The sequence below is a fragment of the Abramis brama genome, assembly GCF_963993115.1.
Source record: "Abramis brama genome assembly, chromosome: 7".
NCBI classification, from domain to species: domain Eukaryota; kingdom Metazoa; phylum Chordata; class Actinopteri; order Cypriniformes; family Leuciscidae; genus Abramis; species Abramis brama.
Genome location: NC_139969.1, coordinates 42,180,898 through 42,208,067, shown reverse-complemented (window position 1 = coordinate 42,208,067; position 27,170 = coordinate 42,180,898). Strand labels below are relative to the sequence as shown.

Genomic DNA, 27,170 nt, shown 5'->3' with positions numbered 1-27,170 from the left:
GCATCATTTTATTATATCCATGTTTGTGGTTAGTTACAGTCAAATCATATAAAACAGTGAAATCGCCCTCGAACTCTTCTGTCTTCCTGCACTCGAGACGGTGACGGGAGCTGAGCTCCACTGAAAGGCTTCTTTCCTATTGGTTGTCGCTCGCGAAAAAAAGTTGAAATTTAGTTGCTGTGTGTGGTTGTTAAATAAAGTGTCTTGTGTTTATGTGCTCAGTGATATGTTAATAACAATATTAAAATTGAAAACAATATTAAAAAACTCACTGTTGTAGGTCTCGAAAGAAATGAATGCATTCTGTGATGTAGATTTCCTAGATATTACACTTTTTTAAAATGAGACTAAATCGAGGGGATGGGGGGCCTACAAAACCTCTCAGCCCCGGGGCCTAACATTAGGTTAAGGCGGCTCTGAGTGTGAGTGTGTGTGTGAGAGAGAGAGAGAGAGTGTGTGTGTGTGTGTGTGTGTGTGTGTGTGTGAGAGAGAGAGAGAGAGAGAGAGAGAGAGTGTGCGTGTATGTGAGTGAGTGTGTGTGTGCGAGTGAGTGTGTGTGAGTGTAGGCTATGTGAGTGAGCTTGTGTAGCCTATATGTGCGAGTGAATGAGTGTGTGAGACGGCTCGCGATGACTGGTCGTAAAACAACGTGTAGTCTGACGTTTCTTGTTCACTATGACGAGTGGATAATGCCTTTTCTAAGTCTACCCTGAAGAAGGCGAAGGAGCGGTCTACCCTTCCGTCGCCGTCAGTCCATGTCTATTTTTGAATGGGATTGATAGAGACGTCAAACGACAGACCGGCGACGACGTCATGGCGACGTCACAGTAGTAACGTATACTTACGGCGACGTGGCGACGGCGTACGTGAGAAATGTATAAAAAATCATAACGTCTGAACCAGGCACGTCGCCTAATGAGACGCCTGATACACACGTCGTCCCTCAGTACGTCGCCTAATAAGACGCCTGATACACACGTCGTCTCTCAGTACGTCGCCTAATAAGACGCCTGATAAACACGTCGTCCCTCTGTAAACACGGCTTCCCCAATGTATTTCGCCTTTAAACATTTCAGAGTTTTCCTTAGTAGATGTACTTGTTATAGGCTACTGCTTTTAGCCTACAGTAAACTAATTTCTCAAAAAGGGCCACTGGTGCTTAATAACTAAGTTTAGCCTATTCAATGTTTGATAAGCTATACAGTCAAAAGTTTTTGAACGGTAAGATATTTTAGACAGTAATATTAAATATTGAAATAGGCTATTTATACAACTTAAAATAACTGTTTTCTATTTGAATATATTTTAAAATGGCATTTATTCCTGCAATCAAAGCTGAATTTTCAGCATCATTACTCCAGTCTTTAATGTCACATGATCCTTCATGAATCATTGTAATATGATGATTTTATGCTCAAGAAACATTTATCATTATTATCAATGTTAAAAACAATTGTGTACAATTTTGTTTTTACGATTATTTGATTAATAGAAAGTTCAAAACAACAGCAACTATCTGAAATTTGCCAGCACAGAAATAAATTGCATTTTAAAATATATTAAAATGGAAAGGTTTAAATTGTATAAATTTTAAAATGTGAAACAGTTTAAATTGAATAAATATTTCACAATATTATTGTTTTTGCTGTATTTTGAATCAAATAAATGAAGCCTTGGCTTGGAGAGCAGAAGAGACTTAAAAAAATCTTACCGTTCAAAAACCGATGTAGCCTAACTATATTGGCTGTTACGTTAGTGTGTAAAAGATTTTTTAACATGTTTCAATTTCATTAAGTCCTTATTTCAACATTTCGACATAAGTAGCTCGTTATTTCGACATAATACGTTGTTATTTCAATATAATATCTGTTATTTAGACATAATAATGGTACATTCTGCATTAAGCCACATTAAGCATTCTTATAATGGTTTTCTATGGGAGGAAAATTCTTAACGTGTAATTAAACATCTAATTTTTTGAACATATAGTATAGCCTACTTTATTATGATTTTATATCATAATGATTTATAGATGCAGGCACAATTATCCGTGAGCTTGATGAATGTTGCAGATGTTTTAGGCGCAAATAAATGCCTTAGTTTGAACTGTGCAAAATTCAGAATTAATTGAATATGCAGCAATTTGTACAAATAGAGAGTCTTTAGACATGTTGTAGCCATTAAATAAGCGCATTTGGTTTCATATTTGTTACAATATTATAATGTTATTTTTTCCCCAATCTATGTTAATAATGAAAAGTGAACAGCATGAGTAAGATTGGATGCGCAATATATCGGGAGACATGATTTTGACCACTTCATAAGTTTTGTTTTTAGGAAACCTTTCTTTAAAGTGAATTTCGTTTTGTATAAATTGCACCTTAATTTTAAGCAATTTTTCATTAACCAGTTGCCTGGATTTAATAGGCTAAATAAGAAGCAAATAGCAGACAATATAATCACACTCTAAAAAACGTTGGGTTATTTTGTGTACCCAATAACTGGGTTAAAAATATTGGGTCGTTCTCTTGGGTTATTCGGAACATTTATTGGGTTGTTTCTATAACAACGCAGCCCGTTGGGTTAAAATTCAAATTTCAACGGTTGACCGCCGCAGCAGCTGATACACGGAAGATACAGAAGATACACGGGTGAGTTAATATTACACTATACACAGTATTCATATTGTATACATGTTATTTTTTTTCGTTATAAAGTGACTTTAAGCTCTTATATAGTATTATTGCCGCTTTTTTCTAAATGTTCAGCCAATTATTTCCATGTTTATATCTCCCCTGTTGACTGCTTTTTGTCCGCTATCTGCGACTAACGACACCAATATGTCAATATAGCCAGCCAATTTCTTAATACTCGGTTGTGATACTCTTCCTAACTTTCTATGTTCTTTCCAACACTTTTTGGGAAGTTATTCATATTTTCAGATTAACCGACGCGCTCGGCTTCAAGACCCAGCGGAAGCCTGGTACATCCAGTGTCGCAGTCACTTTACAGGAAGAACTTCGAAGAAGGTAACGTTATGCTGTGTTATAAAGGCCTACAGTGTAGCTCAAATGTTTACTTGGGCTATCCCAACTACAGTGTGAATTTAAAATACTACAAATTGTTAAACTAGGGATGACCATGAGTCCTCTTTTTCCGGGACATGTCCTTTTTGGACCTAAAAAAATGCGTCCGGCCGGGACGCCATTCATTGTATGCGTTTTTGCAGATTTTGGGTCATGTAACCGTAACGCAAACATTGGTCAAACTGCACCACGGCTTGTCAACAGTGGCACATGGCTCCAGAACAGCGTTAAAAAAGAGCCCAAATGTAAATTCACAAACGATTTACAGAGAAAATTCCCGTGTTCCCGTGTAAAAGCTAAACCATTTTATTATTTGTTTGTTATTGTTCTATTGTTGCGGCCCAAAAGTTGAATGGAAAGAATGTACTTAATGTATTAAAGTTCAATAACATAGTTGCATGGTTGCGAATACATTTGTCAAGTAGTGTTTTAATGCATTCCCCCTGCCCCCCAAAATATGGTCACCCTAATTAAACATTTTATCTAGAAAACTCTATAAAGATTAAAAGTTATAAAAGATAACTATGACTCGATAAGATAGTAAGTTATTACAATAGCCAGTTAAGTTACATAACACTTTTTAGATCGCCACATGCCCATTAAATAAAATGACGGTTGGTTGAGACTTTATTCCTTTATGATAACATTTATTACTTTTTAAATGACACATAGCAGTAAAAGGACATTTTAAATGGAGGTCATTTACCACAAAACATGGCCATTGCAGGAGCTAACACTGTAAAATTACAGCTCCTGTGATTTTACAGTGAATTTATAGTAGGTTAGTGACAATAGGCTTTATTTTTGTTAATTCACTTTATATTAACTAAACGTTTTTTTACACAGGATGCTATGGATTCATATGTAAGAGAAACACTTCAGAAGTGGAACCTTGGAACATTAATCGACAGATTTGCAGGTGAGAGATAATGTAGCAAGTCTGAAAAAGGAAACCCTGTCTCAGTTGCTTACCTTTAAAAAAATGACAATTAAAAAATGTCATCACTAATATAGTGAAACCTTTTTAATTTGACTTCATGAAAAGCAGAACTTACTAGTAATAAAGGATAATTAATTATTCAAATGACACCTCTCTTTAAAGGAATAGTCCACCAATTTTTTTTTTAATTTGTCATAATTTTCTCACCATGTCCCTATACTAAACTGTATGAATTTCTTTCTTATTTGGAACACAATTCCCAAGAGGTTTTTTTTTTTTTTTTTTTTTTTTAAATCAATAAATCCAGAATAAATCAGAACATTTTCACACAGAAAGGAAAGCCTTGAGTCACAAATGCGTTTTGGAACAAACATGCTTGCTCATACACACAAACACATAGGTGTGACTGCAAGAGTGCATTTGTATAGAACAGCCACAAATGCATATAAAGGGGTGAGACCTAACACCCACACAAATGCAGGTGCACACACATGCATATACAACTTCATTTCTGCTTATTGGTGTTGGTTTTATATACACATTTTTTATATATTTTTTTTTATTTAAAATTAAAAAAAAAATTTCTACATTTGGTTCATTAAAATAAATATAATTTAACAATCAAACTCTACATCTTTTCTTTTAGTGGCATTTAAGTTATATTTTTGCAAAATTTGTGGTGTTATTGCAAAAACAGACAATTTTAAAACACCTCAAATAATAATTTTGTTATTTGACACACACACACACACACACACACACACACACACACACATATACACACTGTTGGTTTTTTCTAACCAGCAGACAACAAAATTCAGCCTCTAACACCTAGATCAATATTCAGACACAACCTACATTTAATTAAGATCACCATTACAGTATTTTTTTCATAAAAATGTAACACTTCATAATATGCAATCTGTTAATAGTTGAGTAACTTTGCTGTAAATGGGTTAACAAAAATTATAACATATCACCTAAAACACAGCATAAATGTATTGAGAAGTGAATAATAAAAATGATATATCATATTAAAAGTATATTTTCTTTTATACAATTGTATATGAAATATACATATACATATAAAGTGTATATGAGGAGAATATGAGGTTAATCAATGGGACCTGAAACCATTTCATTATTTGGTGGACTATCCCTTTAAGTAAATGATGAGGACATTATGATGGTTAAGGGAGATGGAAAATATTAGAAGAAAACAATGATCTATGATATGTCCTAACCAATATTGTCAAATAAAGCAGTGTCGGTCATCTATTTGTCTTCTTATTTTCCCTTTTCCAGAGGAAGAAATTGACCAGCAAAGCTTTCTACTTCTTGACGACACCACCATAACAGCACTTATACCAAGAATTGGCCAAAGAATAAAATTTAACAATTATTTCAAACAGTTGCACATTGTGAGTAACTAAACATACAATGCCTTTTACATGCTTCAAATGTAAAAAATCCACTCTGAACCACAAAGAATATTTCTTACATCTTAATGCCATTCATGGCATTAACAGTTCGTCAAATTTTTTGGAGAATTTGTGAAGGGTCTATTAATATATATTTTTTTTATTTAGTTGGTTATTTAAAGTGTATTGTACCTGCAATTAAAAAAATTATTTTATTCACATACAGACAGAAGAGACAGAAGAACACTCTGAGAACAATGCTAGTGAAATCGTTCCTACTGTGACACTGACTATTCTGGAAAATTCAACCTCATTTGTACGTATTTCCTTTTCCCTGATATTTAATACCTTAGAAATACACACTTCATCAGTGATGTTGAAATTCTCTGACATCTGAAATTCACTAGCACTATGAAGCTATGCTGATGTGTAATTCTAAAAACAAAATTCTCCATTAAGGATATACGACAGATTTTAGAGGGAACCACACATGGGTCTTCTATTCTCTCCAATTTGGAACAAAACCACAACTTATGTCTTGAAGACCGAAGGAAAATGGTTCGCATTTTGGTGTCCCATTTAATGGAGAAGTTTGGGGAATAGTAAGTAATGTTTTATTCATTGTTCTACTTTACATAAAGTCATTCAATCATAAGCTGTCAATTCAATTTACTCATGAGTAACCTAATATCTGTACAATCCTTCTACCACTAAGTCCATCACCAGACCGAAAGAAAGAGTTAGCTCTGACCCTGGTCACACAATTTCCATACCTTAGAGATTCAGAGGGCAGTGGATATGTGAGTATGCTGATCCCAAGTTTATCAGAACTACACTCACCTTCACACAGAAGTAGAATATTTGAAAAACTCAAGACATTTTTAAGATATTTTTGGGAAAAACTATTCATTTAACATTTGTGTTGATGTTTTAGGAGGTATGGTATACACCAGGGCGATACCGCCATCCGGCCACAGGTTTTTTGGAGGAACGACTCCGTAATATCAGGAAACGCCTTAACAGGCACAGTTCAACATCAAGACAGAGGTCCCAAACCACAGATGAGCGCCGAGCTACTGTGACTGAGAGGATTACTTTATTGCCAGGTAAAAGAAAAATGTAACCAAAGGTGCTGAAACCTTATTGACGTTCTTCTTTCTACTTTCTTACTTATTCCTTTTTTATTCCTTAAATCCAAATTGTGCTATGATCAAAGCAGTTTAATGTGAAACTATCTAAATAATCCACAGATTTTGTTCTCCTAATTTTGGAAATTTTAGTAGTAACTGTTACATCGGCCTGTTAACATTCTTCAAACATTGCTTTAGGTTGTTGAGATATTAATCACTCTGATGCTGTTTGATTCATGCAGATTCACAAGTCAGTGAGGTAGACAATAACAAAATGACAGAGTGGCTGAAAAAGAATAAACAACCAGTGAGTCAAGTTGAGGAATTTATGAGAGGAACAGCTATCTACAGAGCACAGTGGATAAGAGAGAACGGGTCTAAATCTTTAATAGAGATCACGCAAGAGTATCCAAGACTTCTGGACACCCCTGGAATGGTAAAGAAATGTTAAATCTATAATAAGAAAATGAGATTCGCATTAATTTTAATAAACAATTAATACTAACCTAAACAATTCATTTGTTTGCTTGGACATTGTAAAAAAAGCACTGTGTCCTGCCCTAAAAAAAAATTAATCCCACTTGATTTGATTAACTAAGCTTAATTTTTTTGATATTGAAAAACAAATGTCCATACTTTCATTGTTACTGCACCATATGAGATGTTGGTGTGATTTTAACTTATCTTTTTCTTTATTAATTTTTAGATTGCTCAGGACTTTGGTATTTTATACCCACATGCCAAAGATAAACTTTTTGAAATTTGGGGACATGCATCTCAACGAATCCTTTCATATTGCAAGACCGAGAAGAGAGCCTTGGATCTTCTTCCTGTTCAGACTAACATTTCTTCTGGTGAGAAAATCCTGCACAACATTGTACTTTCATGTCAAGTTATAATATTTTGTCTATAATATAATGGTTACGACTGCTCCGAGACACGAAGGTTGAGGATCCAAATGCAGCTTTATTAAGGGGTAATCCAAAGACGAAATCCAATAAACAGGCAATGGGTCAAAACACAAGTAGACAGTCCAAACAAACCAAAACAGACAGGGGTCAGATGCAAGGGAGTAATCCACGGAACAGGCAAGAAATCCAAAAACCAAGAGACAAGAAAACCAGGGAAAACGCTCAGGAGTGCAGTGCAACAACATACAAAACTTCGCAGTGAGTGATGGGGTGAACCAGGCTTATATAGGGTGGACTAAACAAGAAGATGAGATACAGGTGAAAGTGATAATGAGTGCTGATGAGTCCAGGCAGAGAATGATGGGAGATGTAGTCTGTGAGTGAACATGAGAGTCTGGTGTGGAGTGCCCTCTGGTGGCTCTCAAGGGCACTCCAGCCGGTGACGTTACAATAATGCACTTGTTTAAAGATTAATCCATTGTTCTTTCTGTTTTATGTAAAGACACTCTTGGAGATGTTGCTTTAAAAACCCTGCCAGCTATTCTTCCTCCATTGCCATACAAAACGGGCTGCAAGATGGTTCGGCCCTCTTACCAGGAGGCAAAACAAGCATTTGTTGATTTACAGCCTGTAGGTACATCATTTATGACAACACATTTTGGGTAATATTTGATCCATGTGTGCATATTTACAATTTAAAAATTCTATTTAAAGGTTGGAACAAACATCATTCAGTATTTGGAGGAGGAGGAGCAACGGAGGCAATTCCCTCATGTCCTGCTGCTTGGGGATAAATTCAACTGCTCACAAGCCTTCGTCGTTGTGGGAGGAGCGGCACTAGAGCAAGACAGCCTTTTACAAGCTGTGGATACATGCTTTAAATTATTTTATGTTTTAGACATTGAGTATCCAAATCCTGCTGCAGCTGTTTGGCAGTTTCTACAACACACAATATATTCTGTGCCAGGGGGAGTTCCATCAACTCACTGTCGCCTACTTAGGCAGTTTATAATTGGATAAGCTGGACAAGCTTTGGTTTGTTTTGTTTGTTTATTTGTGTTTTTGTATTCCATGCTTCTTAGAACTTAAAACATAATTGTAAATAAATTCATTTTAGCATTAATATTCTGTTCCTGGAGGTGTTCCATCAACACACTGTCGCCTTATGAGGCAGTTTATAATTGCATTACTTTTATTTATTTATTTATTTATTTATTTATTGAAAGAATTTCTTACCTTAAGGAAGTAAACTAAAGCAATTACAACAATAACTTAATGAAAATGTTTACAATTTGTAATGTTTACAACTGTTTGTTTGTTTTTTGTGTTCCATGTTTCTTAGAACTTAAAACATAATTCTAAATTAATTAATTTGAATGTTAATATTCTGTTCCTGGGGGTGTTCCCTCAACACACTGTCGCCTTATGAGGCAGTTTATAATTGCATTACTTTTATTTATTTATTTATTTATTTATTTATTTATTTATTGAAAGAATTTCTTACCTTAAGGAAGTAAACTAAAGCAATTGCAACAATAACTTAATGAAAATGTTTACAATTTGTAATGTTTACAACTGTTTGTTTTTTGTGTTCCATGCTTCTTAGAACTTAAAACATAATTGTAAATTAATTAATTTTAACATTAATATTCTGTGCCTGGAGGTGTTCCCTCAACACACTGTCACCTTATGAGACAGTTTTGCATTACTTTTTTATTGAAACAATTTCTTACCTTTAGGAGATACATTAAAACAATTGCAACAATAACTTTTGAATGTAATGTCTAATTGAATGTAAATAAAGCATTGTTAATACTTAAGTTGTGAGTTATTTATTTACATGGCAATAATAGTAATAATAATAATATTACTAGGTTGGTTAAAGCATCATTTTGGTCAAATAACCCAACAGATTAGTTCTTTGTAACCCAATTTATTGGGTAAAACTAGTTACCTAATTTATTGGGTTAAAATAACCCAACAATAGGTCGGTGCTATATCAACCCACCATTGTGTTAGCTGTTGGGTCGTTTTTAACCCAACTTTTTTAAGTGAGCATGACATGGAGGCGCCCGCGCGGTCACTTGCATTGCACGTGAACTGGAGCGCATCTCATAACTTAACCAAAACTCAGCGTTTGTATAAAATTGTATTAATTATAATTTGTGAAACAGTTTAAATTGTAAAAATATTTCACAATATCACAGTTTTTCTGTATTTTGAATCACCACTTTTGAATAAGAAACAATATCAAGACTATAAAACTCGTCAAAAAACGCGCACACACTCAAACCACCTGACTGCACATCACATTTTTGACTTTATTGATTCTGCTTTTATTCGTAATGCAATGGACCGGTCAACGGGACATAAATGAATCCTTAAAGGATGGGACTTTATGGGACATTTGCACAAAAAGAATAAATAACTTACCGTAGCCTATTTTATAAGTCGCTCCGGAGACGCATATCAGTCAAAAAATGCGCCACGAAGAAGAAAAAAACATATTTAGCCTAAGTCGCACTGGAATAAGTTGCATTTTTTAAAAAAAAAATTTTCACAAAAAAAAAAAAAAAAAAAAGGTACAGACAGTTCTCCGCTATGGACGTGAGCGCTCTAAAGCGGCACTAAAATAATGTTTTAAAACTTTCACAGAGACCTAAAACTGAAAGCACAAAGCCTGTCTTTAAATTTAATTTCGTTTTGTATTAATTGTATCTTAATTTTAATCAATGTTTCATCAACAAATTTTCTGGATTTAATAAGAAGTAGCTAAATATAGGCTATTAGAAAATAGATAATCAGGACACGGAGGCGCTGGCGAACCTGAGCTCGTCTCATAAATGAACCGAAACTCAGCATAGGCCTATAAGGTAGCCTATTGCCTCACAGACCTGAGACATATAGATAGCTTGAAATGTCTAGAGAAAACAGACGGCGCTGCTTATGTAATTCGTATGAAATGTGCATTTCTCTCTGGCGCTGCGAAGATCGCGAGTCGTCAACTTCATCTGTCTAGCCGACACTGACATAAAAAAAAAAGAACTGTTTTATTAGTAAACAATTAAAATGTATCCTGATATATTTAACATATTTGCCTGTTCCTTACAAAACACTGACAGTGGGGTTTTTGACTGGGTTTTTTTTTGTTTGTTTTTTTGAGCAGCATGCGGACAAATTTTTTCGACACACACATATTACATAACACTCTGCGCTAATGTTTTAAAAAGATAATTTAACATATAAATAACCATTTTTAAATAGCCCACTTAAAGTGTTTATTACAAATAAATGACTAAAGGCCATTGCACACTGAGTCCGAAATTTTCGCATGCGTTTTTTCGTGTTCGTCAGCCTTAAAATTCGTCACGCACAGAAACCTTGCACACTGAGTCCGATGCGTATTTATTAAACCTTTGCGGAAAAAAAACGCAAAAAATACTAAATTGATTCGTCAAGCAGTGAGGATGATTTTGTTGCCCTCCTTCTAAAAAGAGAAAAAGAAAGAGGAAATATTGGGTCCATCCAATCCTGAGATTGCGCCGAGAGGAAGGAGTTTCACCTCCTTATCAAGGATTTGCGAAATTATCCCGAGCGATTTAAAATTTAGCTACCTCAGAATGTCAGTGGAACAGTTTGAAGCTTTGCAAGCGATAGAATACTGGAGCCACATACTAAAAAGAAGACCACCAATTTCCGTGAACCAATCGATCCTGAACAGAGACTGGCACACGCACACACACACACACACACACACACACACAAACACACACACACACGGCCGGCGGAAGCACTAGGCAGACAGAACAGCTGTATACAGGTTATATTTTATACCCAAATAATACATGGGTTTTGTCGTTCGCTTGTACGGTGGCTCTGAATTGTGAAAACACCATTCAAAATGCTTGCTACGGATGCGAAAAACGCAGAAAATCGAACCTGATCCGAATTTTTTTTTGACGGACGAAAGTTTCGGAGGCAGTGTGCAAGCGTGATTGACATAACGTGAGGTCGTATTTATTTTTTAGGGACTGTTCGTTATTTATTTAAGGGGCCACCGGAGGAGTTTTGAGATCTGTTGTCAAAAAAGACATGACCCTCCCTTCGCCAGCAATAATTTTTTCTATGACCCTCCAAAATGATTGTGAAAAAAGGCATGACCCTCCCCGATAATTTATTGATTAGCCTAATTCTGTACTGGTTTGCGCTTGGCAAAGATGTTCAGATAGCCATTGTTTGTTTGTTTTTTAAACCATAAACTCTTGCTTTCTCATCTGGCTGTAACGATAGACCAAACCTACGATTCGGTTCGTATCACGATTTTTTATTTTAGATTTGAAAAAAAAAAAATCATGTTTTCGGTGCTGATGCGGTGTGACTCGTTCAACATGTGGGTGTGGCGTTGCGAATAAAGCATCTAAAAGCTGTCACAAAGAACCGGCAAAAGTAATGATTATTAATATGTCATATATAGCTAGACATTTTAATTGTTTTTAATAAACAAGTGTTTTCTGTGTCTACTGCAAAGATGAAGTTGACGATGCGTCGCGATCTTCTCAGAACGCGCCAGAGAGAAATGCACATTTCATAAGGAGAAAGCAGTCTGTTTTCCTTCGTTTTGAATTGTTCTGCATGTTTAAAAGTAGACATTTCAAGCTTTCTATATATTTCTCAGGTCTATGAGGCAAGTAGCATAGGCCCTACCTTACGCTGAGTTTCGGTTCATTTATGAGACAAGAGTCCAGTTCACTCGCCCGCGCCTCCGTGTCATGATTATCTATTTTCTACTATATTTAGACTACTTCTTATTTATTAAATCCAGATGAAACATTGATTAAAATTAAGATAAAATTAATAAAAAAACGAAATTCACTTTAAAGAAAGGCTTTGTGCTTTCTGTTTGAGGTCTCTGTGCAATTTTTAAAGTCGCTTCAGAGCAGTCATGTCCGTGCGTAATGGAGAACTGTCACGTCAGTAACATTTTATTTTTTTTTCACATAAATGCAAACACGAAAAATAAAATAAAAATAATATAAAATTAAATTTTCTGTGGAGGCCGATCTTTATTCATCCGGTGGGTATATATATTTTGGTTTGCACAGTGTAATTTATAGAATTACTAAAAAATATTTTGCCACCTAAAAGTTAAAGATTTTTTTGTGTCACGTCACATGTGTATTTCCCTTATATTAAATATAAAACGCATGTGTAGACTGATATTTTTCTAATGTCTTGACTCCTTTCAGACGTTTCAAATAAATGCATTTTCTGAGAATTTTTATTTTAAGTTTTGACTGCAAATGTCACGTCCATTCACTGGAATCGCCCAATTTTAACGAATTTATCCTCAACTAGTTTTTGTGGTGTAGGTCTATGTATTTTATGTTAACTTAAATAATAGCCTACTAATAGTGATTTAAAGATGTGGTAGCGCTGCGAAGATCGCGAGTCGTCAACTTCATCTGTCTAGCCGACACTGACATAAAAAATAACTGTTTTATTAGTAAACAATTAAAATGTCTCCTGCTATATTGAACATATTTGCCTGTTCCTTACAAAACACTGACAGTGGGGTTTTTGACTGTTTTTTTTTTTTTTTTTTTTTTGAGCAGCTGCGGACAAATTATTTCGACAAACACACACACACACACACACACAATATTGATAAACAGGATTTTTTTGTTGCTTTTTTAATACAATAAAAATTTCATTTAATTTATTGTTTAATAAAATTAAAAGCCTATTATTTTTAGTTTATTAACAGCAACAACAGCTGTAAAGATGAAGTTGACGATCGCCATCTCCGTAGTAGTGAACGCGCCTATAGAGAGAAATGCACATCATTACATAACCAGAGAGTAGCCTATTTCTTTTCGTTTTAAATTGTTAAAAAGACATTTCAAGCTTTCTTAAGATATATTTCATGTGAGAGGCATATGCTGAGTTTCGTTAAGTTAGGATGAGATGCGCTCCTGTTTACGAGCAGTGCAAGAGACCACGCGGGCGCCTCTATGATTATGTTGTCTGCTATATTTGGTATTTGGCAATTGGTTGATAAAACAAAAATATTAAAATTAAGATACAATTTATACAAAACGAAATTCACTTAAAAAATCGTTTTCTGCAAAACAAAACTTAATTAAGTGGTCAAAATCATGTCTGACCCGCTCCATGTCTCTCGATATTGCGTACTCGTGTGTGCGGTTCACTTTTCATAATCAACATAGATGAAAAAATAACATTATTATATTTTAACAAAAATGAAAATAAATGAGCTTATTTAATGGTAACAACACAGTAGGCCTACAGACTCTGTATTTGTACAAATTGCTGCACATTCATTTTATTCTGAATTTTGCACACACAAGTTGAAAGGCATTTGTTTGTGCATGCATGTAAAACATATCTGCAACATTTATCAAGTTCACTGATAATTATGCGTGCATTTATTAATTATTATCTTAATGAATAATGTAACAAGGACGAAGCATGTAAACTGTTTGTTTAGAATTTGGATCGATCATCGCAAATAATAGATCCGAATGAAGAAACGTACAAAACCATAGGCTATAGAAAATGGGTGGGCCCGGACCTAAATGCCCACCCGGGCCCAATGGTAGCGCCGCGGCTGGTGGTAATCCTACATCTTAAACATCGTGGAAACAAAATAAGAATGGAAACTAAAATATGCAGTATCGCCCTACAGCGCACATTCTATCAGCAGTTCTGGCGCCTCAGTCCCAATACTGTTAAACTCGGCGTACGTTCACATCACATGTTAATGCAGCGCTAGAGTTACACTCACAGGACACTGTGCACTTAACAAAAGTTCATTATTTGCTCGTGCTTTAAAGCTTTGCCGGGTAAACATTTCTTTGGCGTTCTGTTCTGACATGATGCACTTTTTCTAAGCGCGAACTGAAGTGCGCGCGCACTGTCAAACAGCGCCAAACTGGATTTTTGTTGGGTCAGACCCATCTGATATCGAAGGGGGGCTGATAACGCGAGATCAACATGGAGCTAAATGGAAAAAAATAGCACCAAACAAGCCACTTTGAAATGTTGCTGTTTTAATGAATATAAAAGTTGGGTGACCCTCCCCCCTAGACTAAAAAAAGTTGGATGACCCTCCCCTCAATAAAGAATAAAAAGACATGACCCTCCCCTATTTTCCTCCGGTAGCCCCTTCCATAAATACCGAACGGTCCCTTAACGTGCGAAAATTTCGGATGCGAATTTCGGACTCAGTGTGCAATGGCCTTAAATGCTAAAAATTAATACATTTTAATGAACAAACATATGCGTTGCATGTACAATGGCCACTTCCCGCGGCCCTGGTTGTGGGACAACATAGATCCTTATACATTTAACCCATTGGTACTATTCTGTTCAACAGTTGTTTTGTGGCAAAAATGGACATTCCTTGTATTATTTTATTCTATGTTTTGGTACTTTTCGGTGCATTTCGGAATATGGACGAAACTTGTGCTGTTGAACTTATTTAGCAACTTAAAAACACGCTAACAACACCAAAAAAATGAACCAATATATTTCTAAGAATGCAAATAGATGTTTGAGGTTTCAAAATGAAACTGTTGGCTATAGCAAAACATTATACAGATTAAGTGCAATCAAACACTAGATAAACAATGGTTTGCTCTTGATGTCAAGTGTAACAATTATCGTCAGGCCTCTTGCGCCCTCTGTTGGCATTTGTTATAATAATATACATAAGTTCATTGTTTATATATTTCTTCATGTATTTTAATAGTGTTGTTAAATAAAACAATAAAATTAATTACTTTTAATACTTTATTTGAACCAATTATATCGCCTCATTTGTAATGTATTTAAGTCATACTAAAGGCTATTGTTCACTTCAGATCTATCTTTCTGACCAAAAAATATATAAATAAAATAGTCGACACTGACAGCCCTAGTTTTGAACATTTGGACATGAACCTACATTGTTTTACATTTTGTGACTAAAAGACTATTTCCCTGTCTTATATTTTTTCATTGTTGATTTCTTGAAAATAATAGGCTATTAAAATACTTTCTTGTCACCTTCTCCTGTAAACAATATCGTGAATAGTTTCATATTGTGTATTCGCCCATTATGGTCAACTGTGTTAATTAAAATTATTACCACCTTCAAAAGTAAAAACTCAGAATGACACATTCCAGAATATTATGTTTATAGATAATGAATTTATCTGTTCAACTTTAAAGTTGTTGTTAATAATTGTGCAAAAAGTTGTGACTTTGATGGTGTATAATTTGCATAGTCCTCATATCCAATAGAAAGTGAGTGAATTATTAAAAAAAAAAAAAAATACTATGCCCGTAAACCATTCAGAGATGACATTAATGAGATACACAACTTTGTATACAATACAAAATTTGTATCAAAGATATTTTCAATGTCATCAGAACACAAGAAAAGAATGATTGATTAGAAAGATAACAAAGGAAAGATAAGAAAAGCTAGGGGGAAAATAGATATTCATTTATTGTGATACTACGTTGGAGTCACACGTTGGTGTCACGCGTCTGTGATGAGACGTGCTTTGGTGCGACGTTGGAGTCACACGTTGGTGTCACGCGTCTGTGATGAGACGTGCTGTGGTGCGACGTTGGTGTCACGCGTCTGTGATGCGGCGTACCCCTTCGGTCACGTAAAAGTACACGACTGTCGACTTCGGTAAGTTATCCGTGGCATTATCCACTCGCCATAGTCCACAACATGACAAGATTTTTAGGAGTCAAAATCGTGTAATCTGACAGTGACTACTGTAACAGACAAACACAATTTTGTTTATGTTGATGCACTTTAATTAAATACAATAAATATATATTTTTTAAATATATTTACAGTTTGCAGTTATTTTGTTTTAAATGGGGGGAAAAAAAATCGAATCGAATCTAAATCGAGTTTTTTATAAAAAAAATCGCAGATATTTTTAGGGGAAAAAATCGCCCAGCTCTAGTTCGGAGTAGCAGAAGAACAGCCTTCTGTAACTTCACATTTAAATCTCGCTTAATATAAAATATGAAGTTCCTAATAATTACAAATGACTTTAATGGAGAATGTATTAAACTTACTTGCAGTCTTGTCCACTAAGAAGAGAATTTATAAGTATTTTAAACTCAGTAACGCTTGTTGTCAGTCCGCGCGCCTCGTTCTCGGAAACTCTTGCTGGTCTCGATGGATTGTGGATTAAACACATAAATGGCCGCGAGTGTTATTAGATTTGGTAGGCATTGTGCTAAATTGATATCTGTGGAAATGTTTTCTGGATCATAGATCAAATCAAATCCACTGAGAAACAGGTTTAGGTGTCTACAGGTGTTGTTACTTTCGTTTTCCTCTTCTTCGTGTGTTTTACAGGAGGGTTTGGAACAGCTACTGTACTGGAACGGGATATTATACCACATACTGGATATCTAAATTAGTGCTGTCCATCGCTTAAAATATGAATAAATTAATCACATATTTTTCTGCAATTAATTGTGATTAATTGCACCTAACATTTTTTATATATTTTAAATTGTAACAATTTCACATTTAATCTTCAAAAGAATGTAGAAACAACGTAAAGACAGTAGCCTATATTTTAAATATTTATTTAATGGTATCTTTTTATGAAAGAAGGCCAGTATCACCAATACCTATACAGACTGTACAAACTGCTACTGATGTCTATGAAATAGATTTTTTTCTCAATTTTAGCCATTAATTATAGCCATGCAGCATTACAGTAGCTATATTTGAAAGCTATACATTTTAAAATTTATTGGGTTTTAAAAAATAGATGAGAGGGTCTGTATCTCTTACCATTGGAGAAAGCGTAACGGCTAACTACTCTCAGCAACTAGTCTACACGCCTGCACATATATATTCAAATTTGTGCTTTCAATTTTGTGCTTTTATTTAAAAATTGTATAGAATCCAGACCAAAACTCCTAATAATAAGCTAAATAAAAATCATTATAGATGTTAATAATAATATTGGGAACCCACAAACATTCAAAAATGTATTGTCCCCATTTTTTTAATTAATAGATATTAACAAATGAGATTTCAGTGATATTTTGACCACTCAAATAGTCCACGGTTTCCTTTTCAGAAATCTGCTCACTTTGGCTTACGACTCACTAGCCATGTTCTGCATTAAGAACAAGTTGTGCAACGGAATAAAGTACAGAGTTAATTAATAACTAGCTAGTAGTTACTAAGCCTCTAGTGTCACGGTGTGGGTGTTGTGTCTTGTGTGAACTTTAGTTATTTCCTGTTCTGTGTCATGTTTTGTAGTCCTTTGTAGTTTTTCTAGTTAGTATCCCCAGGTGTCTCTGATTTACCACGCCCCCTTGTTATCTTGTCTAGCTCGTTTGTCCCTGATTATTTAAACCCTGTGTTTCAGCCTTGTCTTTGTGAGTTCTTGTATGTCTTACAGTTTGCTGTAGCACTTTGATGTTGTATGTTGTATGTTGTATGTTGTATGTTGTATGTTGTATGTTGTATGTTGTATGTTGTATGTTGTATGTTGTATGTTGTATGTTGTATGTTGTATGTTGGCTGTTCCTGTTCCCGAGTCTCTGTCTGAGTTTGTTTATCTTTTTAGTTACTTTAATAAATTCTGCTGCACTTGGATTCTGCTTCTGCATCTGCTTCAGCCGCATCGTCACATCTAGTGTGGACTTTGTGTTCCACTTTAAGAAAGAACTAACGAACGGCTGAAGCAACTCTACCCAGAGAGAATCTGTAAGAACGCTCTCAACTACTTGAGTTCGGTGCTCAACTGCTGATCTACAGTGTTTATTATACACACTCTCACATTCATACACTCTCAGAAAAAAAGGTACACGGTGGTACAAATAATGTTCCTCAAAGAACAGTTTTGTACCTTTTCAATAATAGTACCTTTAATGGTACAGGAAAGACCACTGATGATACTGTTTGGTACCTGTTAAGGTACAATTGAAATGAAGGTACATAATTGTTCTCACATCAAGGGTACAGTTATGGACCAAATTACTATTTCATTCATGATTGGTTGCTGTGTTGAGTATTTTGCATAGCAACAAGACACTGATTGGTCGAAATCGCTTCAGCCACGGAAATTTCCGAACTGACAGCGGGAAGCAGCTACACGGCTGCAGTGCGGTCGAGATTATTTTATCAAACTTGAAGAAGATTAAATTTAAAGGTGAGTTCTTATAATTTATGTATATATTTAGTTCACAAGTCTAAAATATAAATGTTTCAGCCACTTAACGTTATTTTAGCGAGTTGCTTTGCTCCAAATGCTTTTTAGCCATTTGACTTGTAAGTTATAACGTTACACTTTTTAATTTTTTTAATGCAATTATTGACTATTATTAAGTCATCACGTGTACAATATATGGCGTTTGTTCTCCATTATCCACCATAACCAGGGTTCGAATTACGTGGGAGCCAGTGGGAGCTGCTCCCATAGAGAGAGGATGAGCTCCCATGAAAGCAGTAAAATCATACACCTGTGGGGGTCTCTAAAAATCATCAGCACCATTATTTTAAATTACAAATAAAGCACTTTTCCCTTCAGACTACTGTAGCGTGACTTAAAAGATAGGACAAGATGCCAAACACATGGATCTCGCGGGATCTCGGATCGTCATCACACTACATCCTTATGCTTCGCTTTCTGCCAGGACTTTTCCTGACTTTTCTCAACTCACAGAAGTGACGTCAACGCCCGATCTAGCAGTAGCATAACCCATCAGGCAAGTGTTATTTTAACATTGGCGTAATTTGCGGGTGGGACATGTCCCCACCACTTTTTGTTAAGGTCGATATTGTCCCCACCACTTTTGAAACATCTCGCGGCACTAATACCAATACAAATAAATAAAACATCTTCAGTTAACTAGCAGAGCATTAATTTAGTTTGTTTGTTAAATAAGAGCCGATCTAGTGCTGAAATGTGTTGTTTTTTAAATAAAGTGATCAAAGTGCTCGTTGCCGCTGCGGATCAGTATCGCGGATACTGTGTTCTCTTGTGGCTTGCGCACAGTCCTCGGACGCTCGCTTCAATCCGTTATGGAGACTCTCTATTCGTTCCGGTGAAATTACAAAACAAAATGCACACAAACGTGTCCTAACCACTGATAAACATAATCGGTTTTGATGAGAAAAAAAAAAAAAAAACTATACAAGTGCGGATTAGAACCCAAAAACACGAACCTCTGACACGCTTGGCAAAAGTTCTACCACTGGACCACTTAAATACACGTGAAAAATCTCACCACTAACAACATATATTAGACCTCATTAAACGACAAATTAAACCAAATGTACTATTTAAATTGAATTATGTTAGCAACGCTTTTTTATTAAACATTTTTATTTATTTAGGCCTACATTAGTAAGCTACACCACGCCTGCTCATAGGCTACTTTTTTCTTTTTCTTTTTTTTAAAGAGACCCCCACAGAGATTAAATCATAATTCGAACCCTGACCATAACGTTAACTGTTAAATGTTAACTTTGCTATTAGGCGACATGAAACTGATTGCCCAAGGTTGCTGCAGCCGTTACTGCATTTTCAAATAGACCGGAGAGCGGGAACTTCGCGAAGCAGATTACGAGCACGGAGCACCACCACAAGCCATGGCCTCCGCCCTCGTCAGAAGTACTTTAGTGGCTGGACTCGAATTATAAGACGAAGAGAAGAGGAAATTCAAAGGTGGGTTTTATGTTTATGTTTAACCAAATAAAATGTATAAAACGTTACAGCTACTCAACATGATAATAGCGAGTGTAACGTTAAATAGCTTATTTGTACGAATCCAGTCAGTGATAGCCGTCTGCATAATTTTTAAAGCAATTGAGTTTCTGTGTCGTAAGTTCACATTTAAAACATTATTGTTGTAAATGAATGCTCAACCAGAGGTGCCATGCTGGTGTAGCCTACTTTACATTAGTCCACAATGCGGTTTTGGAACAACGTGATTGAGCGCCAACGAACAGTGCGCAGATAAAATAGTTGATCACTCGTTCTGTTTTTGAATGCGATTAACGTTACCGGATTCTGTCCTAAGTAATATAAAGTTACATGTCATATACTCAGCTAATGTGTCTTTGATTTTTAGATCATGATGGGGTAAACTGCATGGTAAACTGTCAGTGCTGCTCATCTGAAAGTCTTCCTGCGTCCTCAGCTGTGAGGCAAGTATCAGTACAATGTGTTATTTGAGTTTCTTAATCTTATGATATTCTTTTTTCTGATGAGGTTGAATATTTCTAAGACAAAATGTTTGCCATAATGACAGAGTGATGTCAATCTTGATAAAGCACAGTAACTGCACTTCAAATGAACTCTGAAAGATTTCGGTCACTTAACTGAAAGTATATTCACCTAAAACTCTGACACTCACAAAGTATGGTAACGTTAGCATACCGGTACCAAATGTCAATATGAAATGTAATGTGTAAAATGGCAATGTATTTCTGTATTTATATTTACATTTTCTATATGATATGTGCAACATCTGGAGCAAAAAAATATTCAGAATCAATAATATAATAATTTGCATTACTACACTAGCTTTAACATAAAATTAAAACATACATTGAATTTTTTTTAAGTTCAAAAATAGAAAATGAAATGTATTACAGAAATTAGATGTTTAAAATGTTCAAGCAAATATTATAGCAAAACTATAATTTAGGTTATTTTTCCTAGTTGCTTTTACACTAAAAGTTAAGGCACTTGATGCAAAGATCATCTTGGAATCCTTTTTTTAAATCCAGATTGAATTTTGCCACGTTCATCGTGGGTATTTAATAAAAATGCAATCATAAGTGTCTTAACTGTGAGTGTAAATGCAATTAAGGAAAATAGCATTTAAATTATCATTTTGCTACAGTTTTACGTTGAACATGTTAAAGGGTTAATTAGTTCACCCAAAAATGAAAATTCTTTCATCAATTACGAGCTTTCTGACCCCCCATAGACAGCTAAGCAACTACCACTTTGATGCTTTAAAAAGTTCCTAAAGTGATTGTAAAACTAATCCATATGAATTGAGTGTTTTAGTCTAAAATTTGTGCTTTATGATGAACAGGTTGAATTTAGGCTTTTATTCATCAATTCACATCAGATAATACGGTAAAAGGAAGCTCTAGCATGTTCCCTTGACATGCGAAAACAAATGAGGTTCATTCTCGTGTGTTGCGCAGCATCAAAGTTTTAGTTGCATGGACTGTCAATGGGGGGACAGAAAGCTCTCAGATTTCATTAAAAAGATCTTCATTTGTGTTCCAAAGATGAACGAAAGTCTTACAGGTTTGGAACAACATGAGAGTGAATAATTAATGACAGAGTTTTTTTAATTTTTGGTGAATTGTGCCTTTAAACATCTCTAATCATTTTGTAATATGTTTAAATTACCGGTATATGTTAAAACAAGTGTAGGAGATGGCTAATTTAATTATATTATTGAATTTGAATTGTCACTTTGCCCCAAACATTGCACATATGGTATGGAAAATGTAAATTTAAATAAGAACATTGCCATTTTATATATTACATTGCCATTTTGCATATTAAATTTCAAAATGTCTTTTGACACATGAATGCTACCATAATAAAGAGATCGTAAAATAATTTGAATTGAGCAGTTTAGTCCAAGTTTTTCTGTAGAGATACAATCATTTTATATGATGAACAGATTTAATTTAGGCTTTTATTCACATAAAAATATACATCAATTCACACATCAGTTGCAGTAAACAGAAGCTCAATCATGTTTGCTAGACGTGCGAAAACCGATGATGTTCATTCTCGTGTGTTTTGCAGCACGCTTGAGCTTCTGCAAGAACCATTGAGGTTTGTTCTCGCTTGTCAAAGCAAGTGCGGTTGAGCTTCTGTTTGTTCAATGTTTAAATGTGAATAAAATCCTAAATTTAATCTGTTTATTATACTAAGCGGTAGTCTCTTCAGACATTTTTTACTAAACTTCTCAATTCAAATGGATTAGTTTAACATTTTACTTTTCTGGGTATTTTATATGAAGCTTTAAGTGAATCATTTAAAACTTTGTGGGAAATGTAAAAATGCAGAAAGTTTTTTTGTGTGTGAAAATTGTTTTCTTATCTGCATTTCAGTTATTCCAGAAAATGGACCGAATGCATGCTGTGGTTGATTTAAGGTGTTTCCAGGATTCCTTAAAGGTATAGTTCAGCATTTTTCTTTAATTCTGTCATTAATTATACACCCTCATGTCATTCCGAACCTGTAAGACCATCGTTTATCTTCGGAACACAAATGAAGATATTTTTGATGAAATCCAAGAGCTTTCTGTTCCTCCATTGGTAGCCTACGCAACTAAAACCTTCAAGCCCCAGAAAGGTAGTAAAGACACCATTAAACTAATCCAAGTGACTCCAGTGGTTTAACCTCAATTTTATGAAGCGATGTAAGCTTTGTTTTGCCAAAAAAAAAAAAAGAAGCATAATTTACCTCTATATTTACAAAATAATATAATCTAAAGCACATTCATGGAACAACACCCGGTCTTGAGTTAACACAATTCACATGCGTCGTAGTGCTCCCCCTAATAAATAAAGTGTTAAATTGTGTTTTTTTGCTAAAACAAAGCACCTGCATCGCTTCATAAAATTGGTTAAACCACTGGAGTCACATGGATTATATGGGCTGAAATATGTGCCACCAGAAACTGAATTTGAATCAATTATATTTGAATTTGAATTGCTAAACTTGAATAATTGCATTGAAAAACTGAATTTGAATCACATAATTTGAAATTGTATTGTTTAATTTGAATAATTGCATTGAAAAACTGAATTTGAATTGTATAATTTGAAATTGAATTTATTTGTTTGGAACTGAAGTCCAATACAATTTGATCCTCACTGAAAATTCAACTCTCTATATATCCTCACATTCCGTTCTCACAATTCAGATTCAGATCACCAAATTCAATTTCAAGTTACTGTGACAGACATCCGGGTAGTTGGAGGATGAAGGAAGAGCAATCGAGCGCAGATCGATAGATAGAGTTATCCCTTATATATATATCTGCCTGAATCAGCCTGAAGCCTATAACTATATACTGTATATAGTTATAGGCTTCAGGCTGATTCAGGCATATATATATATATATATATATATATATATATATATATATATATATATATATACTGTATATATATATAAGGGATAATGTATATAGCGAGGCGGTTGTTATAGCGAATAACAACCCCGACAGGTCTTGAATTAGCCTGAAGGGGTTGTTATTCGCTATAACAACCGCCTCGCTATACATTATCCCGCTTATTACATGGCTACCTACAAAATAAATAAATTATTTGACACAAATGATTGATTTAAAAAGTTTATTGATTTAAAAAGATTGTATTGCTTCCGCTAAAGAAAATAGTCCGTTCTGCGTCCATAGCAACGCTCTGCGCCTGTTATCAAGAAATAACAGACCGCATTCTACATTGGAATTCAACCAAGCCATGTAATAAGTATATCACACCGTTGCCATGAAAAACAGAGCGTTGCTATGGATGCGGAACAGACTATTTTCTTCAGCAAAAGAAAACTTCCTCCAGCAGCGTTTTGGCTCCCAGGAAGCGGGCAGTAAGTCTCTAGATCCTGCAGCCGCAGACGAACTCTGCTACCCCGCTGTAGTTTCTCTCCGTCCGCCGGTGTTGTGCCGAATTTCGACTCCCTGCCAGAATCTGACTCCCCTCGCGTGCACGCGCAATGACGTCACCACACTAGTCGCCGAATTTCGACTCCCTGACAGAATCTGACTCCCCTCGCGTGTACGCGCATCAAATTATATTGAGTTAGGCCTACTTGGATTCAATAAATAGTAAAACAAAACACACTAGGTCTCTATGTGAAGCTTTTATGCTATTTATATGATGATCTCATACCTGTTCCTTTTTCTGTTTATATCATTTTTTTCTCTCTTTCTTTTAGCCTACTTGTAGGCTATTATTATTTTATACTGTATATGTTCTTTTACTATTTGTTGTTGACTACATTTGTATATGTCTTAGACTATTGTCATGTTTATTATTTGTAATTTGATTGGCATTTAATAAAAAAAGTAAAAAACTAAATCCTTTACTGTTCATCTATAGTTTCCACACCTGTAATTCCTGTCTGCATTTAGTGTTTGTGTACTGTGTGTGTGTGTGTGTGTGTGTGTGTGTGTGTGTGTGAAATTATTAAATAACAAATGAATATAAATAGGAAGTGAAACTGCTAAAAACATAACCTGTTTATTAGATCTAATGGCTGCGAGGAAAATGTTTGGTTGGGGTCGGGGTTGGGGGGTTGGGGGCATAAATTATAACCATATGTATTTATGCAGTGACACACATAAAATCACTATAATTTTAAACACAGCACCTGCCAAATTTATACTCCCTCCAATGTAAGCTTTGCAAGAGAAAACACATGAAACTCATTCTGATGACACCTTTGTCCATGGAGGATCCTCTGCAGAAAAGCACAAGTATTTTATGTATAGATTTAAGCAGCACCCGTCAAAACCATCCTCCCCCTCAAATGTATTACATTAACACACACAATTATACTGCACCTTATTGAAACTGAGCATTTTCACTGGACTACCTCTGCACCTAAATTAATGTATTAATGTGTCTATTTTTATTCTTTCTAAATTGTTTATGATTATTTGTACTTACTGTATATATTTTTTTATAACTTTATCTTTCACTCTATTATTACTCTAATTATAGATAATTGTGGTGCATACTAATATTCACTTTGTCCCTATGTTAAGATTGGCTGTGATGTGTGCCCTCGGTGGTACCACTGTGACTGCGCAAAAACATCGATGGAAGTCACCAACTACTTGTGTCCAGCTTGTATAAAATAAATGTATTTATTTTCAAGTGTTGAGCAGTAGTTTCTCTTTTTTTATTATTGTTTAGTTTGTAATCCTATTTAAGTTATTATTTTCCAACTTATGCATTTTTGACCAGCTCATTGGAGACCACAATTCAAAAGACACCAACTTTGCACATACAATAAAAATTATTATTTTACTGTGACACATGTACATAACAGGGGGACCAACGGTGAATGCAATGAAATGACATTTTCATTGAGCAAACAATAATAAGAAAAACATTCCTGAATGATTTCACAGTTATAGGCGTTTTACATGTATTTCTGTTTTTTTTTTATCACCGAAATGCAGTTAATCATCCTGCAAACAGAAAGTGTGCACCATCATAAAAAATACATTTATAGTTATAAAAACCCAGTTATAGTGGCAAATATCAGCCAGAATGAACTGAAAGTGCCCATCACAATACAATATCAAGTGTAAAACAGAGAAATTATTTTAGCATCCATAGTAAGAGGTGTAACCAGAATGAGTTTCATTTGTCTTTGATTTTGCAAACCTGAAAAATGAGGGAAGTATGATTTATATAATTTGCTTACACCTGTGCTTTGGACAGGAAAATAATTCTGGGGTTTGATTTAAATAAATGTACTGGCAGAGTATATCTAAGAATAATATTATGTGCAGAATTAAGTAGAACTTATTGCACATGGTATTATTGGACTGTCTATAGTAGTAAACAGTGCACAATGGGAATAAATGTTAAATATTAACATTTCATATTTGACTTAGGTAAGTTTAGTGCACTTAAACATAATGTCCTGTATGCCAGTGATCAGTTTTCGCAACGCTTTCTGGAAAACACTGATAATAAACACCTGTAAAAAAAAAAAAAGAAAAAAAAAAGGCACCAAACTTTTTTTAAGTAACACAAACAGACGAAAAATAAAACAGTCGCACCGACGTTATTGCGCGTGCACGCGAGGGAGAGTCAGATTCTGTCAGGGAGTCGAAATTCGGCGACTAGTGTAGTGACGTCATTGCGCGTGCACGAGAGGGGGAGTCAGATTCTGTCAGGGAGTCGAAATTCGGCGACTAGTGTAGTGACGTCATTGCGCGTGCACGAGAGGGGGAGTCAGATTCTGGCAGGGAGTCGAAATTCGGCGACTAGTGTAGTGACGTCATTGCGCGTGCACGAGAGGGGGAGTCAGATTCTGGCAGGGAGTCGAAATTCGGCACAACACCTGTTACCGGCAAAGGCAGTGGAACTTCCCGCCGAAATATACGTACTCCCGATCACCACTATGTCTTTGGCCGGTCCCATCTGGATCAGTGGGGACCGGTGCAGCAGCGAGGTGAAGCTGTGTTCCTGCCCGGGAGAAGAGGCCGCGGGCCACAGAGAGAGAGAGGCCACAGGTTTCATTCTCACCTGTGAAATGTTATCCCTTGCTGTTATTTTTTATTTTTATTTTTTTCCATTTCTTTCGTTCTAACATCCATAAGCAGCACAAAAGTCTGGCATATTGGTGCTGAGTGATGATCCTGCGACACTGAACTCTATCTATCGATATCGATCTGCGCTCGATTGCTCTTCCTTCATCCTCCAACTACCCAGATGTCTGTCACAGAAACTTGAAATTGAATTTGGTGATCTGAATCTGAATTGTGAGAACTGAATGTGAGGATATATATAGAGTTGAATTTTCAGTGAGGACCAAATTGTATTGGACTTCAGTTCCAAACAAATAAATTCAATTTCAAATTATACAATTCAGATTCAG

The 27,170-nt window shown here is 35.3% G+C and overlaps 1 protein-coding gene, 1 long non-coding RNA gene and 1 pseudogene across 6 annotated transcripts in view; 1 reads left to right on the top strand and 2 right to left on the bottom strand.

Annotated features, from left to right (window-relative positions):
• Positions 1-16,828, bottom strand: part of LOC311087385 — a 49,642-nt gene extending 32,814 nt beyond the window's left edge. The window contains exon 1 of the long non-coding RNA XR_014607254.1: positions 16,594-16,828. This is a non-coding gene — a long non-coding RNA (uncharacterized lncRNA). The remainder of the gene's footprint in view (positions 1-16,593) is intronic.
• On the top strand, positions 2,469-9,308 carry LOC311087326 (uncharacterized protein). Of its 4 annotated transcripts, XM_084120652.1 has the most exons (11): positions 2,469-3,029; positions 3,933-4,005; positions 5,332-5,447; positions 5,674-5,763; positions 5,907-6,049; positions 6,163-6,247; positions 6,382-6,553; positions 6,820-7,013; positions 7,284-7,431; positions 7,991-8,118; positions 8,203-9,308. In XM_084120652.1, the coding sequence occupies exons 2-11, from the start codon at positions 3,939-3,941 to the stop codon at positions 8,506-8,508; spliced, it is 1,449 nt and encodes a 482-aa protein (XP_083976778.1). In that variant the 5' UTR covers positions 2,469-3,029; positions 3,933-3,938; the 3' UTR covers positions 8,509-9,308. The 4 variants fall into 4 exon arrangements, with proteins under 4 accessions (XP_083976778.1, XP_083976779.1, XP_083976777.1 ...); XM_084120653.1 differs by having other exon boundaries at positions 2,469-4,005; XM_084120651.1 differs by lacking the exons at positions 2,469-3,029; positions 3,933-4,005 and having other exon boundaries at positions 4,821-5,447.
• Positions 16,829-24,088: 7,260 nt separating the features above from the next.
• LOC311087029 (small ribosomal subunit protein bS1m-like) lies at positions 24,089-26,812 on the bottom strand (annotated as a pseudogene). The gene is made up of 2 exons: positions 26,680-26,812; positions 24,089-24,250 (listed from the first exon to the last, which is right to left on the bottom strand). The product of its transcript is annotated as a small ribosomal subunit protein bS1m-like (transcript).
• Positions 26,813-27,170: the final 358 nt, after the last annotated feature.